The 19,272-nt window shown below is 35.1% G+C and overlaps 1 protein-coding gene across 2 annotated transcripts in view; it reads left to right on the top strand.

The window, feature by feature from the left end:
- Ccdc88a (coiled-coil and HOOK domain protein 88A) overlaps window positions 1–19,272 on the top strand; it is a 133,872-nt gene that overhangs the window by 27,521 nt on the left and 87,079 nt on the right. For both annotated transcript variants that reach the window (XM_026399893.2, XM_026399892.2), the window contains exons 4-5: window positions 15,487–15,556; window positions 17,827–17,885. In XM_026399893.2, the coding sequence (XP_026255678.1) occupies window positions 15,487–15,556; window positions 17,827–17,885 (129 nt within the window). The remainder of the gene's footprint in view (window positions 1–15,486; window positions 15,557–17,826; window positions 17,886–19,272) is intronic.

Raw genomic sequence — 19,272 nt, 5'->3', positions numbered from 1 at the left:
TATTTGTATACACATGAAACATCATTTGATCATTTACATTCCCTAGTACCTACCCTTTCCCTCTTCTCCTTCCCTGGTCTGTTTGCTCAGTTCTTATTTATCACCCTACTGTTATTATTGTGGTTAGTGCATAATCATACGTGGACATAGCATATGTGGTAGGTTTCATTCCCCAGTACTTTTCCCTCCCTCTTTCCTCTCCCTTAGTCCTCTTTCATTATCTGTCTTTCTTCTGTTTTCAAGAGGTCTCACCACCCTTTGTATACTCTCCACCCTCCACTTCCACATGGGAGAGAAGCCATTCAACCTTTGACTTTCTGTGTCGGGTTAATTTCATTTAGCATGATGTTCTTCGATTTCATCCATTTATCAGCAAATGCCATAATTTCATTCTTTATGATTAAGCAAAACTACATTTATATACCACATTTTTATTTATCCATTTGTCTGTTGATGGGCACCTAAGCTGGTTCCATAACTTGTCTAGTATGAATTGTGCTGCTAGAAACACTTGTATGCTTGTATCAATGTAGTACTGACTTTAGTTCACATGGTTATACTAGTTTTCAGTCTCACCAGCATTATATTCCACAACCTTACTAGCAATTGTTATTTGTAATCTTGATGATTGTCATTCTAATTGGAATGAGATGAAATCTCAGTGTAGTTTTGATTTGTATTTCCCTGATTGCTAAGAATGTTGAACATTTTCTCGTATTTTTTTTCAAAAGAGAGAGAGAGAGAATTTTAATATTTATTTATTTTTTTAGTTTTCAGCAGACACAACATCTTTGTTTATATGTGGTACTGAGGATCGAACTTGGGCCGCACGCATGCCAGGCAAGCGAGCTACCGCTTGAGCCACATCCCCAGCCCTAATTTTCTTGTATTTTTATTAAGACCAATTCTATTTACTCTTAGAGAAATGTGTGTATAGATCATTTTCCCATTTTTGGTTGGGTTATTTGTTTGTTCTTTTTTTTGAGTTCTTTGTAAATGGATCTCAATCCCCTGATGGAAGAGTAGCTGGCAAAGGTTTTCTCCCATTATGTAGCCTGTCTCCTCATACTCGTGTTTCCTTTGCTGTGCAGAAGCTTTTTAATTTGATGGAATTCCACTTATTAATTCTTTATTCTGGGGGAAGGAGTACTAGGAATTGAACTCAGGGGCACTCGACCACCAAGCCACATCCCCAGCCCTAGTTTGTATTTTATTTAGAGACAGGGTCTCACTGAGTTGCTTAGCGCCTGGCTTTTGCTGAGGCTGGCTTTGAATTTGTGATCCTCCTGCCTCCTCCTCTTGAGATGCTAGGATTACAGGTGTGCACCACTGTGACCAGCTTGGTTGTATTTCTTGAGCTTTAGGAGTCTTATTAAGGAAGGCATTGCCTGTACCATTATGTTGGAGTGTTGATCTTGTGTTTTCTTCTAGCATTCACAGTGTTTCTGATCTAATTCCTTGGTCTTTGATACCCTTTGAGTTGATTTTTGTGCAGGGTGAGAGCTAGGGATCTAGATTCATACTTTTACATATGGATATCCAGTTTTTCCAGCATCATTTGTTTAAAAAGCTATCTTGTTAGGGTCTGTAAACAAGTCAAGATGGCGCCTGGCAATTTGCCAGAGGGAGTGGTTTGTGAAGTAACACCAGCGAGCCATTAAGTGTGGAGATTCCTTATTGGTTGACTGCTGTATCTACTTTATGTTAATTAAGATAAGCTGTGTGTAATGTATATATACCCCTCCTGTCCTACAATAAACAGCTCCCACTCCTGCTATATCAATGTACACAAGTTGCTTGTCATACCCCCACCCCGTTATTTTGCTGGACTGCGGCACTATCTTTTCTCCAATGTATGTTTTTGGCTCCTTTTTTGGGCATCACATGACTATCTATTTGTGTTTGTATCTGTGTCTTCAGTTTTATTCCTTGGTCTTCATGTCTTATTTTGATACCAGTGTCTTACCTCTGTTACTATGCCTCTGTAGTATAATTTGAGGTCAGGTATTTTGAAACCTTCAGTTTAGTTCTTATTGCTCAGGGTTGCTTTGGTCATTCTGGGTCTTTTATTCTGCCATATGAATTTTAGGACTATTTTTTTCTGGTTCTGGAAGATATCGTTGGTATTTTGATGGAGACATCTTTTATTTGTTTAGAGTGCTGATAATAAGGCTTCCCAATGTTTATTTTCTGAAATTGTCTTCATCTCAACTATTTATGTTTTTGTTTTTTATTTTGTGCTGGGGATTGAATTGAGGATCTCACATATGAAGAACTTGCTCTGCGTAGTTTTGGGTATGAACTTCTAGGTTGACAATTATTTTTTCTCAGGGCTTTGCAGATTTTATTCTTGTATCTCTGCAAGGTTTTTCCTCTGTTGGGGTTAATTATTAGACTAATTTTTGTTCTTGGTTTAAGCTGTTTTCTCTCCTGGCTAAAATACTGTTCATGTTCTTCATTTTAATACTGTTTCTTCTAATATTGTCTCTTTTTAAAAAAAAAAGAGAGAGAGAGAATTTTTTAATATTTATTTTTTAGTTTTCGGTGGACACAACATCTTTGTTTGTATGTGGTGCTGAGGATTGAACCCGGGCCGCACACATGCAAGGCGAGTGCGCTACCGCTTGAGCCACATCCCCAGCCAGCCCTGTCTCTTCATATTCTGTTATTAATCTAATATTATAAGAAGGTTGGGAATGTGACTCAAGTGGTAGAAGTGCTTTTTTAGCATACATGAAGTCCTCAGTTCAGTCCCCAGCACCACAAATAAAATTAAATAAAAAATAAAATTAACATTCATATATTTTAGATCTTTTTTCTCCATACTTGTGTATTCATATATTTTATTTGTATGTGTTTAATAGTAAACTTACCTATTCTATCCTCCTTGTTTATTAAACTCTATTTTATGTTATCTTGGTTTGTATTCTAATTTATTCAGAATTCTAGTTTGCTAATTTGCTTCTCATCTGTGTCAGACCTTCTGTTTAATGTATTGATTACATCTTTCATTTTTAGAAGGTCTCTTTACTTCTTTATGTATGTTTTTTCATTTTGTTCTTTAATTTTTTGGTTCTTTATTTAGATATTTAAAATTTTTCTATTTTAGATTTTGCCTCTGATAATTATAAAATCTGAAATATGTGGAGATCTGGATCTTTCCTTTTTTGTTTTCTGCTTACTATGTCTTGTGGTGGTAGTGATGTGTCTGTGTGTTTTAATTGGAAGCTCATCTCCAGGGAGAACATTATCTGTAGTAATTCTTTGGTGTTTGGAAGGATACATGCCTTCAAGAGATTTGTTTTTTCCTTTCTTGCAACCAGCCCTGAACCATTTTTCATTTAACTCATTCTAAGCAATTTTGTATTTTTTAGAAACAATTAGGTACACCATAGAAAATTAGAAAAAAAAAAAAAGAGTAAATACAAACATGGTTCGAGTACTAGGATATTACCACTTTTATGACCTGAATAATATATGCTTTTTAGATCTTTTTTCTCCATACTTGTGTATTTATATATTATATTTGTATGTGTTTAATATTTTTTAAAAATTGGGACCACATTACTGCAAATCCTTGGGGAAACAATTTTTAATCCCTAACAAAGGGAAGTGAGGTGTTATAATAGAGGTAACTACTTAACATTAGATTATCAGAAATTTTATTGAATGTATACTTCATTGTGATTAAGTGGCAATTCAGACCTTTTTATTTGTTTGTTTATTTTAATATGTGTACATATGTGTGTGTGTATATGTATGTATATATTTTTAGTTGTCAATGGACCTTTATTTTACTTATTTATATGTGGTGCTGAGAATCGAACCCAGTGCCTCACACATACTAAGCAAGTGCACTACCACTGATACCCAGCCTCAATTCAGACCTTTTAAAATATTCATTTAATCCATAGCAGATGTCTCTTTCTTTTGTAAATATTCAAAAGTTTTTGAAGTCAGAAAATAAATAAATTATAGTGGTTATATAAAATTGCATAGGCTCTCTTTAAAAGTTTTTTTTTTCATTATTGTGAGGGAGGAATATTGAATATGATCAGAGACACTATGTACAAATAAAACAAATCTTAGTCCATTTTCAGAACTGTTGTAGAGAGAGTTTTGGTATAATTATAGTTAGGAACTTAAATTTATTAGGAAATTTTTGCATGGTGTCAATGTCAATAATAGTGAAAACAGAAAACACAGGTGTAGTACTAATAATCTAATTGCTACAGAAAGCAAATACTGTTTAGTTTTTTTTAAACATCTGTGGTAATAAGCAACATTTGGAGTATTAATAAAATATTCCTTTCAAATGCCATTCATTTAAATCTTTTCTATAACCTACTAAAATGTGTAGTCTTATTAATTCTTTTCACTAGTAACAGAAAGACAAATATATATAGTATGATAAACATAAGTATGATAAATGTAATTATATGCTGACTTTTTACAATAGACTATTAACTGTCTTTACAGGGTATTTTAGTAACAGCATTTTGTTCCATGTGTGATTCAATAAAGGGAAATGGGGAAAAAATAAATTAAGGGAAATGAGGCCTGACCTTTACCAGAAGTGTTGTTTAATTTCTTATCATGAAGAAAGTTATTATGGATAATTTTTAGGAAGAAGGCAAGCCTAGTTTAATTATCTTTGAATAATAATAATGTTTATATCTGGTATTTATTTGAAATAGTCTTTTTTATACTCTATTAGGAACATGAACTTCATACATATTCAACAAAATGTTTTTAGATGGTCAACTAAAATATGGTTAATATTTCATTTTATAGCAAAGTTATACAAAACCAACTAACAGAAATTGGAATGAAATTAGTTAATACTGCTATTACTTTTAACATAATATCTTCCAGTTCATCCTTTTCCCTATCTTTTACTAATGAATGTATTTCTCCAAATCTTTCTGGGCTGTCTTCATGCCAGAATAGAATTTCTATCTAGTCAGTGAAATTTTGCTTTAATGGCCCTGGAAATGCTTTAGTTTTCTATATTTGAATACTTGCATATCTTTAAAAGATTTCACCCTTCTTATCTACACCTTTACTCCATACTTGTATTCCCTGTTTTATCTTTAGCACTTCATCATCAAAACAATTTTTCTCTCTCTAATATTACCAAAAATAAAAATTCTTTTTTTAATTTTTTTTTATTGGTTGTTCAAAACATTACAAAGCTCATGACATATCATCTTTCATACATTTGATTCAAGTGGGTTATGAACTCCCATTTTTACCCCAAATACAAGTTGCAGAATCACATTGGTTACACATCCACATTTTTACATAATGCCCTATTAGTGACTGTTGTATTCTGCTACTGTTCCTATCCCCTACTATCCCCCCGCCTCTCCCCTCCCATCTTCCCTCTCTACCCCATCTGCTGTTATTCAATTCTCTCCCTTGTTTGTTTTTTTCCCCCTTTCCCCTCACAAACTCTTATATGTAATTTTGTGTAACAATGAGGGTCTCCTTCCATTTCCATGCAATTTCCCTTCTCTCTCCCTTTCCCTCCCACCACTCGTCTCTGTTTAATGTTAGTCTTTTCCTCATGCTCTTCCTCCCTGCTCTGTTCTTAGTTGCTCTCCTTATATCAAAGAAGACATTTGGCATTTGTTTTTTAAGGATTGGCTAGCTTCACTTAGCATAATCTGCTCTAATGCCATCCATTTCCCTGCAAATTCCATGATTTTGTCGTTTTTTAGTGCTGCATAATGCTCCATTGTGTATAAATGCCACATTTTTTTTATCCATTCATCTATTGAAGGGCATCTAGGTTGATTCCACAGTCTAGCTATTGTGAATTGTGCTGCTATGATCATTGATGTGGCAGTATCCCTATAGTATGCTCTTTTAAGGTCCTCAGGGAATATTCTGAGGAGGGCGATAGCTGGGTCAAATGGTGGTTCCATTCCCAGCTTTCCCAGGAATCTCCATACTGCTTTCCATATTGGCCGCACCAATTTGCAGTCCCACCAGCAATGTACAAGTGTACCCTTTTCCCCACATCCTCGCCAGCACTTATTGTTGTTTGACTTCATAATGGCTGCCAGTCTTACTGGAGTGAGATGGTATCTTAGGGTGGTTTTGATTTGCATTTCTCTGACTGCTAGAGATGGTGAGCATTTTTTCATGGACTTGTTGATTGATTGTATGTCCTCCTCTGAGAAGTGTCTGTTCAGGTCCTTGGCCCATTTGTTGATTGGGTTATTTGTTATCTTATTGTTTAATTTTTTGAGTTCTTTGTATATTCTGGATATTAGGGCTCTATCTGAAGTGTGAGGAGTAAAAATTTGTTCCCAGGATGTAGGTTCGCTATTTACCTCTCTTATTGTTTCTCTTGCTGAGAAAAAACTTTTTAGTTTAAGTAAGTCCCATTTGTTTATTCTTGTTATTAACTCTTGGGCTATGGGTTTCCTATTAAGGAATTTGGAGCCCGACCCCACAATATGTAATTCGGAGGCAACTTTTTCTTCTATCAGGCGCAGAGTCTCTGATTTGATATCAAGCTCTTTGATCCATTTTGAGTTAACTTTTGTGCATGGCGAGAGAAAGGGGTTCAGCTTCATTTTGTTGCATATGGATTTCCAGTTTTCTCAGCCCCATTTGTTAAAGATGCTATCCTTCCTCCATTGCATGCTTTTAGCCCCTTTATCAAATATAAGAAAGTTGTAATCTTATGGATTGGTCTCTGTGTCCTCTATTCTGTACCAATGGTCCACCTGCCTGTTTTGGTATCAGTACCATGCTGTTTTGGTTACTATTGCTCTGTAGTACAGTTTGAAATCTGGTATCGCTATACCTCCAGATTCACAGTTCCTGCTTAGAAATGCTTTTGCTATTCTGGGTCTTTTGTTTTTCCATATGAATTTCATGATTGCTTTATCTATTTCTACAAGAAATGCCACTGGGATTTTGATTGGCATTGCATTGAACCTGTAGAGAACTTTGGGTAATATCGCCATGATGTTGGTTCTGCCTATCCATGAACAGGGTACATTTTTCCATCTTCTAAGATATTCTTCTATCTCTCTCTTTAGTGTTCTGTAGTTTTCATTGTATAAATCTTTCACCTCTTTTGTTAGGTTGATTCCCAAGTATTTTATTTTTTTTGAGGATATTGTGAATGGGGTGGTTTTCCTCATTTCCATTTCAGAAGTTTTGTTGCTGATATACAGGAATGCCTTTGATTTATGTGTGTTGATTTTATATCCTGCCACTTTGCTGAATTCATTTATTAGTTCTAGTAGTTTCTTTGTAGACCCTTTTGGATCTTCTAGGTATAGAATCATGTCTTCTGCAAATAGTGATATTTTAAGTTCTTCTTTTCCTATTTTTATTCCTTTAATTTCTTTTGTCTGTCTAATTGCCCTGGCTAGTATTTCAAGAACTAAATTGAATAGAAGTGGTGAGAGAGGGCATCCCTCTCTTGTTCCAGATTTTAGAGGGAATGCCTTCAGTTTTTCTCCATTTAGAATGATGCTAGCCTGAGGCTTAGCATATATAGCTTTTACAATGTTGAGGTAAGTTCCTGTTATCCCTAGTTTTTCTAGTGTTTTAAACCTAAAGGGATGCTGTACTTTGTCGAATGCTTTTTCTGCATCTATCGAGATGATCATATGGTTCTTATCTTTAAGTCTATTGATGTGGTGAATAACATTTATTGATTTCCATATATTGAACCAGCCTTGCATCCCAGGGATGAATCCTACTTGATCATGGTGCACAATTTTTTTGATATGCTTTTGTATTTGATTCGCCAGGATTTTATTGAGAATTTTTTCATGTAAGTTCATTAGAGATATTGGTCTGTAGTTTCTTTCTTTGAAGTGTCTTTGTCTGGTTTCGGTATCAGGGTGATGTTGGCCTCATAGAATGAATTTGGAAGAGCTCCTTCTTTTTCTGTTTCTTGAAATAGCTTGAAAAGTATTGGTATTAATTCTTCTTTGAAGGTTTTGTAAAACTCCGCTGTATACCCATCCGGTCCAGGGGTTTTCTTGGTTGGTAGTCTTTTGATGGCTTCTTCTATTTCTTCCTTTGTTATTGGTCTGTTTAAATTGTGTGTGTCTTCCTGACTCAATCTGGGCAGATTCATATGACTTAAGAAATTTATCGATATCTTCATTATTTTCTATTTTATTAGAATATAGGGTTTCAAAATACTTTCTAATTATCTTCTGTATTTCTGTAGTGTCTGTTGTGATATTGCCTTCTTCATCCTGTATGTTAGTAATTTGAGTTTTCTCTCTTCTTCTATTCGTTAGCATGGCTAAGGGTCTGTCGATCTTATTTATTTTTTCAAAGACCCAACTTTTAGTTTTATCAATTTTTTCAATGTTTTTTTTTGTTTCAATTTCGTTGATTTCCGCTCTCATTTTAATTATTTCTTGTCTTCTGCTACATTTGCTGTTGTTTTGCTCTTCCTTTTCTAGGCTTTTGAGATGTAGTGTGAGTTCATTTATTTGTTGGTTTTTTCTTTTTTTGAGGAATGAACTCCAGGAAATGAATTTCCCTCTTAAAACTGCTTTCATTGTGTCCCATAGATTCCGGTATGTTGTGTCTGAATTGTCGTTTATCTCTAAGAATTTTTTGATTTCCTCCTTTATGTCTTTTGTAACCCATTGATCATTCAGTAACATATTGTTTATTTTCCAGATGATGCAGGATTTTTCCTTCCTTCTTTTATTATTGATTTCCAGTTTCATTCCATTATGATCAGATATGGTGCATGGTATTATCTCCACACCTTTGTATTTACTAAGAGTTGCCCTATGGCATAACTTATGATCTATCTTTGAGTAAGATCCATGTGCTGATGAGAAGAACGTGTATCCATTTGATGATGGTTGATATATTCTATATATGTCCGTTAAGTCTAGGTTATTGAGTTCTATAGTTTCTTTATTCAGCTTTTGTCTGGAGGATCTGTCTAATGGCGAGAGCGGTATATTGAAGTCACCCATAATTATTGTGTTGTGGTCTATTTGACTCTTGAACTTGAGGAGAATTTGTTTTATGAACGTTGCCGCACCATTGTTTGGTGCATACAAATTGATAATTGTTAAGTCTTGTTGGTGGATGGTTCCTTTTAACAGTATATAGTGTCCTTCTTTATCCCTTTTGATTAACTTAGGTTTGAAGTTGATTTTATTCGATATGAGTACGGCCACTCCTGCTTGCTTCCGAGGGCCATGTGAGCGGTATGATTTTTCCCAACCTTTCACCTTCAGTCTGTGTATGTCTTTTCCTATCATATGAGTCTCCTGAAGGCAGCATATTGTTGGATTTGTTTTTTTAATCCAGGTTACTAGCCTATGTCTCTTGATTGGTGAATTTAAGCCATTAACATTTAAGGTTACAATTGAAATATGATTTGTACTTCCAGTCATGTTTATTTATTTATTTATTTTAGTTTGGCTAGTTTTTCCTCTTTGGTTATTTTTCTCCCCCTTTACTGAGATACCTCCCACTGTTAGTTTTGGGTGCTAATTTCAATTCCTCTTCTTGTAGTATTTTGCTCAAAATGCTTTGTAGTGCTGGTTTTCTGGTTGTGAATTCTTTTAGCTTTTGTTTATCATGAAAGATTTTAATTTCATTGTCAAATCTGAAGCTTAATTTTGCTGGATACAGTATTCTTGGTTGGAATCTATTATTTTTCAGCGTTTGAAATACGTTGTTCCAGGATCTTCTCGCTTTCAAAGTCTGTGATGAAAAATCAGGCGTTAACCTAATTGGTTTACCCCGAATGTAATCTGCCTCCTTTAATATTCTCTCCTTGTTCTGTATGTTGGATATCTTCATAATTATGTGTCTTGGAGTTGGTCTATTACGGTTTTGGATGTTTGGCGTCCTATAAGCTTCCAGGATTTGGCAATCCATTTCATCTTTCATCTCTGGGAAGTTTTCTAGGATTATTTCATTTAATAGGTTGTCTATTTTTTGGTTTGGACCTCTATACCTCCTTGTATCCCAGTGACTCTCAAGTTTGTTTTTTTTATGACATCCCATATCTCTTGAATAGATTGCTCGTGAGTTTTAAGCATCCTTTCTGTGTTGAGTATATTCTTTTCAAGTTGATAAACTTTGTCTTCATTATCTGATGTTCTGACTTCTACTTGATCTAGTCTATTTGTGATATTCTCGTTTGAGTTTTTAATTTGGTTTATGGTTTCCTGCATTTCTAGGATTACTGTTTGATTTTTTTAAAAAAATCTCTATCTTCTGGTAGAGCTCGTTCTTTGCCATTTGGATTTGTGTATTTATTTCGTTTTCAAAATATACTTTCAATTCTTGGACTTGCTGTCTCATGTCTTCTCTAATATTCCGTTCCATCTGAGTTAGGTATGCCTTGAGTTCTTTCTGTGTCCATTTTTCTGATGCCTCTAGGTCCTCCTGTAGATTTAAGTTGTCCAGCATTGTTTGTAATCCTTTTTTCCCTTGTTTTTTCATGTTGTTCACGTTACTTTCCAGCTCTGTCTGACTGCTGTGTTTTTGCTTTGTCCTATAAATTTGTTTTGGCTTTGTATATCTCTGTTGTCTCTCCTTTGTGGTGGGAGACTATGCCTAGAGATGTTGGGCTTTATTTTGCTTTAAAGCTGATTCATTCAATTTGTAGAAGGCTTCCGGATTTTGTATGCATATAGTGATTTGTTGTTTGTTCTTAGGACTTTATGTTTAGGTTAGGTGCTATGAAGGTATAAGGGTTAGTATGTCTTGACTACTTTAGAAGATTGCTCTACTGAAGGGGGATACTAACAGTCGATTGGATCAGGGTGTTGGTAGTAGCTAGGTATTTAGGAGCCCTATAGACAGCCTGGAAACATTCACCTATTTGCATTTAGACATTTACACGTAATGGAGGATGTAATGCTTGGGATGAAAGTTGGGGGGTAGGGGAAGGAAGGTGCTCATGAAAAGAAAGAAGGAAAGGGAGATAGATAGAATAGAGGAGAATGGAATGAACAATAAAACTTGAAAAGGGAAAGAAAGAAGGAAAAGGGGAGAGAAAAAATAAAATAAGAAATAAAATTAGGTCTTAGAGATCCATTTTCTTCTCTTCCAGTAGGCGGAGCTGTGCCCTCCGAGCTGAGCTTCTGCCCTCTATGTGTTGACAGCAATCCCTATAAGGCGGCTCCTGGGAGTCTCTCAATCCTGTTAGTCCAGAGCCGTTTCACTTCTGCGGCCCCTCCTCCCCTTCCTCCTGCCAGCCAGCCAGGTCTTGCTCACTGGAGGTGGTTCCCCAAGGATCTGGTTACACTTTCAACCCCACTGTGTGCCCTATTTCCCGAACGACTGAGCACTCTCTCTGTCATTTATCTAAGCTCCAGTGCTATGGAGCTGTGATCTGAGAGCCAATAGTTTAATTTTTCCGGACCCCTTTGGTGGGCACGCCCTCGGAAACTGGTGGCTAAGACCTTGGGTGTCGCCACTGGTGGTAAGGGGAATTGGGGATCGAGAATCCCCTCTACTTCCCTCAGCCCCTACAATCACGACCACTCCGCTGCCGGTAGGAGGAGTTGGGGGTCAGGAGTGCCCTCCGTTTCCCTCAGCCCCTACAGTCACTCCCTCTCCATTGGCGGTTGGGGGTGGGGAGTCTTCTCTGCTTCCCTCCGCCCCTACAGTCACGCCCACGCCACTGGCGGTAGGGGGAGTTGGGGGTCGGGGGTCCTTTGGCCCTTACTGTCACGCCCATGGAGAGATTTTTGAAGTTTCCCCGTTGTTTGTATCTGGTGGGCGTGGGAGTCACACACCTGCTAAAGTGGATTCCGCTGGGAAGGAATCTCATTGGCCGAACTCTGGTGATGTCACCTCTCTGCTATGGCGGGCCCCAGGCTCCTTGCCGGAGTGTCTGAAGGGAAGGGTGGGACTGGCTTGTCTCTGGTCTGACTCAATCTCTGGTTTTAGTTCCCGGTTCGCTATTTCATAAAGGCTTGGTTTGAGTCCCTTCACGTTGCCTGCTGAGCAGGGCGGGCGGCGGCCGTTCAATGAGCCGGGAGGGCGGGGGCCGTTTGCTGCGCCAGGCCGGTGGGGGCCGTTCGGCAGCGGCCGGCAGGACTGGACCTCTGCGCCACGTGGCCGAGATTCACTCGTCTGGGGCAAACTTTCACCTCCCATACACTTACTAATTCCCGGCAGGTCTCCTTTCAGCGGAATTTTGCTAGAAGTTTCTCAGCAGGAAGAATCTGGGCGTATTAATGCGTCTCTCTGATCCCGTTAATGCAGAGGTACTGAAAGTGCTGCCTCCCTGCCAGCCGCCATGTTGGGTCCATCATGAAAATTCTTTGAGAGCAAGGATTTTTGTTCACTGCTATTTTTGCAGTGTCTAGATTAATACATGGCAGATAACAGATATTCAAATATTTGTTGAATGAATAACTTCCATGATTTCCTAAAAAATTTCTCCCCTCTTATTCCATTTTTATAGGCTTCTATAAAATTTGAGCAACAGATTTATCTTCAGTAGTTTATTTATATATATATTTTTTTCCCTTGACCTGTCAATTAATTTATTCCTCTTTAAGTAAAGTCATATGTATCTTGGACTCATTTATATATCCTTTTGCCACTTCTTTAATACCTTATGATTAATATCTTTAGGGCTAAGTGATGTCTGGAAGTTTTGAGATTACATAATAAAGCTTTAACAAGAGAAGTCAGTTTTTTATCTTCTGCTTTCTTTTATGTTTAGTACATTTTTCAATATTGCTTGTAATATTGGAGTAAGGAAATAAAATGCAATTTTTACAAAAACAGCCAGAATCTTCTGAAGAACACATAGGGCAGCCAAGTAATGATTTTAAAGTAATTTGCTTTTTAAAAATTTGTGTAATTTTAACTGCCTGATTGCCCAATATTAGTAGTTTAGATATAATGTAAAATTAATGCTTGAAAATAAAGTAAAAGGCAAGTTTTTTCTCATTAACTCTTTTTTTAATTTTTAATTTTTTTAGTTGTAGATGGACACAATATCTTTATTATATTTATTTTTATTTATGTGGTGCTGAGGATTAAACCCAGTGCCTCACACGTGCTAGGTGAGCCACAACCCCAGCCCTTCTCATTAACTGTTATAATGTTTAATAACCTTTAATAATTTAAAATTTTCTGCTTTCATTTCACTCTTTACCCTAACAACAACCACAACCACAAAAATACGTATATAGTAAATCACAAAGCTAAATTTTAAGCCAGGACATTCTGGCTCCATTCTTCCAAAGTATATTATACTAGGCATTTGCATTCTATACTAGAATACATTTTTTGATAACATGTTGGTAAGTTTGAATTTAGCAGTTTGATCAGACTTCAGATTTTGTTAACATGAGGTCTTTGATGATATCATGTGGTGTAAGAGTGTATGAGATTGCTTTCATCACTATAGAAAGACTAGCCTAACATGGGAGCATGGGAAAATAGACAAGAAGTGGCAAACTACTAAGGAAAAAGAAGCAGGAAAGTAGTAGATTAAAGATTACCATCTACTTGGACAGTTCTGCTTATGAGAGTTTACTGATATGGAGTGTTACATGGTAAATCAGTAGAATTAATTGCCTTGGAAATATGTAGATTCATTAATTTTGACTCATGTTACTCAAAAGTAAATGTAAATGAGTTTTATCAGTGATGTCCTTAAATTGAGATAAAGCTTTTTTTAAAAAAATTCAGAATCTAATACAATTTATATATATATATATATATATATATATATATATATATATATATTTTAAAGAGAGAGTGAGAGAGGGGAGAGAGAGAGAGAATTTTTAATATTTATTTATTTATTTTCTCGTTCTCGGCGGACACAACATCTTTGTTGGTATGTGGTGCTGAGGATCGAACCCGGGCCGCACGCATGCCAGGCAAGCGCGCTACCGCTTGAGCCACATCCCCAGCCCCCTAATACAATTTAAAATTCTTCTTTGTGAGGATGTATTTAAAGGTTCTTTATTCTGACATAGGTAATCTTCACAAAGTTAGGATATAGACAAAACATTATTGTTGTTTTATGCAAATAACATCTCTTATTCATAATTTCTTTTAAATATCTATGATGATAACCTTTAAAGTTTTGCTTCAAGACAAGAAACTAAAATCAGAAATGTATTTTAATTTCTTTGAGCTGTTACATGCATAGTTATAACATTGTCTTTCTTGATATAACTTGCTTTTAACTGGAAAAATTATTTATTAAATACCCAAATCAGTATCATTCCTTGGCATAAGTGATTTTAGCAATTTTTGACACATTCTTAATATTTTTTATAACAGTTTTATGCTTATCCATAGTAGTTGGGTTTCATTCTTAATATTCTTAATTGTATTTTTCTAACATGATACACATTGAATATTTACTTTTCTTTAAGTGAATACATATTCTTAGTAGTAGGCTTTTAAAATAGCTAGTAAATATGCTGAAGAAAAATTTTTGAAACTTTCATATATATGAAGAATTATAGATAAAAGATTAATTCTAATTAACATCTATTGTGATGGCACCCATCAACCATGAAAAATACTTTAAAGGATCTAGAATTGAATATCTTTAAAAAGCAATACAAGTTAACTTTTCATAGTTATTTTTCATGGTTATTTGCTTTCTCACATTGTTATTTTTAAAAGGATGATTTTAAAAGTTGAATGCTTTCAAAAATACATTTCTCAGTAACTACTTATCTAAAATGTATTAGTAGTAATGTAGTCAAAGCCAATTTGTGAAGAAACTATCGTGATTATTTCTACACTCTGCAAAGATTCAGTGATTTCATCTGGTACCCATCCATCCTGTAGTCTGGTACATTCATCCCAGACCATTTGTAGCATATCATCAGTGTCAGTGGTTGTAATGGCAGTGTTCTTCATTTCCTCTCAAGGAAAAGATGGTATAAACAGAAGGTACATACTAGATGTGTATCTAAGATAAGTAATTTTAAAACAGTCACTTCTTTTTGAATCATTCTGTGCCTTCAGGATGTGCATATATTCTTGGTAATAAAAGTTTGATAGTAGTCAGAGAAATAATGATTCACTAAGGAGAAGATTGCTTGTGTGAAATGATCATAAGACAGTATTTTTAGTAAGATAATTAGCTTTCTTAATTTTCAAGTCAGTTGGCATTTTTAGTTCCCCCAGAGAGAAATAACAAAAGGACAAAAAGTACACATTCTTGATCTTTTATTGAGGAATGCTATTTAATTTTCTAGCACCTCAACCTTCAGATTTTAAAATAATAAATATTAGAACAGTTCAACTTAGATAATTTTCTTTTATGAGCATTAAGTCTATCTGGTATTATAATTTTGGCTGTTTAATCCATTAATTTAAAGTTGCAAAAGTTTTAAAACCTTGCATATCTTTTCTCACGTTTGTATAGCACACGAACAGAAAAGTGTACACATAATTATAACTTGATTAATAATTATTATCTCATCAGCATTAGCCATACAATAACTGTTGGGTATTATTTTACAGGAGACTTTGCAGCAATTGATTGTGATGTCATTGCCAAATGTCTTAATCATTGGTAAAAATCCCTTTTCTGGTAGGTATTGAAATTAATATAATGTGATGATAATGTCTTATTTTGTGTAATTCTATAATGCTTACCAGGTATTTGATTATTTACATTGACTCCCTAGGTTTTTTTACAACCCTGTAGAATTTCTGGTTTGTAGACAGAAAGCAAGCGTAGGGCTAGGCCTGGTAGCACACACCTGTAATCCTAGCAGCTTGGGAGGCTGGGGCAAGAGAATCGAAAAGTTCAAAGCCAGCCTGAACCAACTTAGCTAGACCCTGTCTCTAGATAAAATATAAAAAGGGTGGGGATGTGGCTCAGTGGTTAAGTGCCTCTGGGTTCAATCCCTGGTACCAAAAGAAAAAAAAAGAAAGAAAGCTTAGAATATTTGTAAGTCGCAGGTGAGACCAGACACACATTTAACACTAACTCCCATTTTTTTTCGAATATACCAAACTGATGCTTTTTGATGATGATTATGGCTTTTAGTGTGTCATTGTAAACAAATATAGAGGATGATCTAGTTATAAGCTTAAAGGTATATAACCTTACTTTGAAATAATTTCCAGTTTCCATTTATTTATCTATTGTCTATCCTGGCCAAATAGTTTGAAGCTAAGGTTTTACTGATGATATGTTTTAATGTACATAAAACTACTTCTGAATTGAAAGTTGAGAAGTAGTTTCTTAGGTTATTTAAATTTCTTCTTTGAAATTCTTTACCCTTTGCCAGATTTTAAATGTTACATGTTGAGAATTTTTGGTTTTGTTTTTTTCTTGGTGCTGGGGATTGAAATTGGAGCCTCACATTTATTAAGCACACACTGTATCACAGAGTTATACCCTTAACCCTCAGGATTAGTTTTTTAATATTTGGGGAAATCAGTATCTACTTGTTTCCACAAAAAGTTTGATTCTTGCAGGCTCTGTGGTATCCAAATGAGTATATTTTTTTCAATCCCATCCCCACGGTCATCAAAATAAACCAAAATAAAAACAAAATCAAGTAACTGTTGTTATAGAGAAAGCAATCAATTAATGGATTAGGAGTAAATTTAATTAGTACTTAAATTAGGTGGATTAGGAGTATGGATAGTCTTTAGAGATACTCCAGGATATTTAATTATACACATTTTAAAAAGGGAAAAATTTTACATGTAGAATGGTATTATTTTCCTTTTTTTAACCATACAATTTATTTTTATTAGTCATACATGGCAAGAATGATATTATTTTCATTCCATATTTATTTAGCCAGTCCCTACCAAGTTTTAGGGACAAGGAATATAAAGAAATGATCCATGTTCTGGAGGATCTTGTGGTTCAGTGAGAGAGAGCTTACTGAGAAATTGTATAATAATTAGTATGAAATAGAAAAAAGGCATATAAATATTAGATCCATTAATCATTCTTAATTAATGAAAGTTGGGGGTCATTCATGATTGGATCAGGAAAGACTACACAGAAATGTATTGGAGCTTTCCCTAGGAAGATAATTAGTTGTTCACACAGGGATGAGGAAGTAAAGGAAAAAAGGCAGAAGAATTAGCCAAAGTTAAGACAAAAGAGTGGGTATGCATGTATGTTTGAGAGAAACAGTGATTAACATGGTTCAGTGTGGCTAGAAATTACGTTGTTTCATAGAAAATAGGAGAAAATGTCTGAAATGAAGGCTATTATCACAGACAGTTTAACCTAATAGTGAAAATTTAGCCCAGAGATATAGATATATTTTAACAAAATCTTCACTGAATAGGGGTATTCTTGCCAGTTCTATTACAGACCATTAACTCTTATCTTGCTTGTCTTATTTATTTTACCCTCACTGTAATAGAGAACTATAAAAGATATTTAAGGTTCTGACCCTTATGAGCCTACATAGTGGAAATCCATGTAAATGTTATAGGTAGATAAGTCATAATGTATTTTTTTTATAAGAACACTAAGAGGAGCCATATTGGCTGACTTTGTGGCATGTCCCTATATCTACATAATTTGGTAGGTTCTTCATTTGGTAGACTGATATAATTAATTATGGAAAAGTAGTATTTTATAGTATATTTACTGTACAAAGCTTTGAAGCATACTTATCTGTATTAATAATCCTCCACTATAGAGATCCTTGCCCATTTCTTCTTCTAGTACTACACTGCACATAGAGTTGCTTTTTTTGAATTGTTTGCTATATTTATAGAATAAGTCTTTTGGTCAATTTATTATAGAAGTGATTCTCCCATTATAAGAAAGAGAGTAGGAATAGAGCTGAATGTTGTACTTAGTTATTGTTTTTATTTCAGAGCAAGGCACAGAAGAAGTTAAAAAGCTGCTTTTACTCTTACTGGGGTGTGCAGTTCAGGTACGTTTAAATATTTCTTATATTCATTTTAAAACCTCTTTATGTTTTTTCAGGCTCCGCTTTCTCAAAGATTTAAGGATGGACCTTTGGTTTTCAAAGTGTGTGTTAGAAAATTTTAAATATCTGTATAAGGAGATTATGTTAAAGAAAAATACATTATTTTAAAATGTAGTTATATATTATTATAGCTGTATTATTAAAAACCTTCAGTTATTATTATGCTCATTCTGAGGCTTTTAGTGGTCTTCTTCTAAAGATTTTTTCCAGAAAGATATCTTTAAAAACTTATTCCCCAAATTTTTATGATTTATGTTTGCATTTGTGTGTGTTTTAGGAAAAGGGAAGGAGGAGTAATAATAAAAAGGAGGGGGATGGAATTGTGGCTCAGCAGTAAAGTGCTTTCTAACATGTGTGCAGCACTGGGTTTGATCCTCATCACCACTTTAAAAAACAAATAAATAAATAATAAAGTAGATATTGTCTCGGTCTACGATTAACATGAGATTCATTTAAAAAAATAATAAAAAGGATGACTTGGGAGGCTGAGGCAGGAGGATCACGAGTTCAAAGCCAGCCTCAGCAAAAGCAAGGTGCTAAAGCAACTCAATGAGACCCTTTGTCTAAATAAAATACAAAATAGCGCTGGGGATGTGGCTCAATGGTCAAGTGCCCCTGAGTTCAATCCCTAGAACTCCCCTCCCCAAAAATAATAATAATAAAAAGGAGGCAGAATTTATGAAAAACATTTTAGGAGTCTGGGTTATTATTATATTGCCCTTTGATCAGTGATTATTCTATGCTGTCTACAGGAGACGCATTTGATAGGAAAAGATATACATAGACTGAAGGTGAAAGGTTGGGAAAAATCATATCACTCATATGGACCGCGGAAACAAGCAGGAGTGTCCATACTCATATCTAATAAAATAGATTTCAAGCCAAAGCTAATCAAAAGGGATATAGAAGGACACTTCATACTGCTCAAGGGAACCATACACCAACAAGACATAACAATCATAAATATATATGCCCCAAATAATGGTGCAGCTGTATTCATCAAGCAAACTCTTCTCAAGTTCAAGAGTCTAATAGACCAACATACAATAATCATGGGAGACTTCAACACACCTCTCTCACCACTGGACAGATCTTCCAAACAAAAGTTAAATAAGGAAACTATAGAACTCAATAACACAATTAACAACCTAGACTTAATTGACATATATAGACTATACCACCCAACATCAAGTAGCTACACTTTTTTCTCAGCAGCACATGGAACCTTCTCAAAAATAGACCATATACTATGTCACAGGGCAACTCTTAGACAATACAAAGGGGTAGAGATTATTCTAATAGTAATAGCTATGATTCATTGAATTCCTAC

This window comes from Urocitellus parryii, chromosome 12 (genome assembly GCF_045843805.1).
Source record: "Urocitellus parryii isolate mUroPar1 chromosome 12, mUroPar1.hap1, whole genome shotgun sequence".
Lineage (NCBI taxonomy): Eukaryota > Metazoa > Chordata > Mammalia > Rodentia > Sciuridae > Urocitellus > Urocitellus parryii.
Note: the sequence above shows the minus strand (reverse complement) of the source record. Positions and strands in the feature narration are given on the sequence as shown.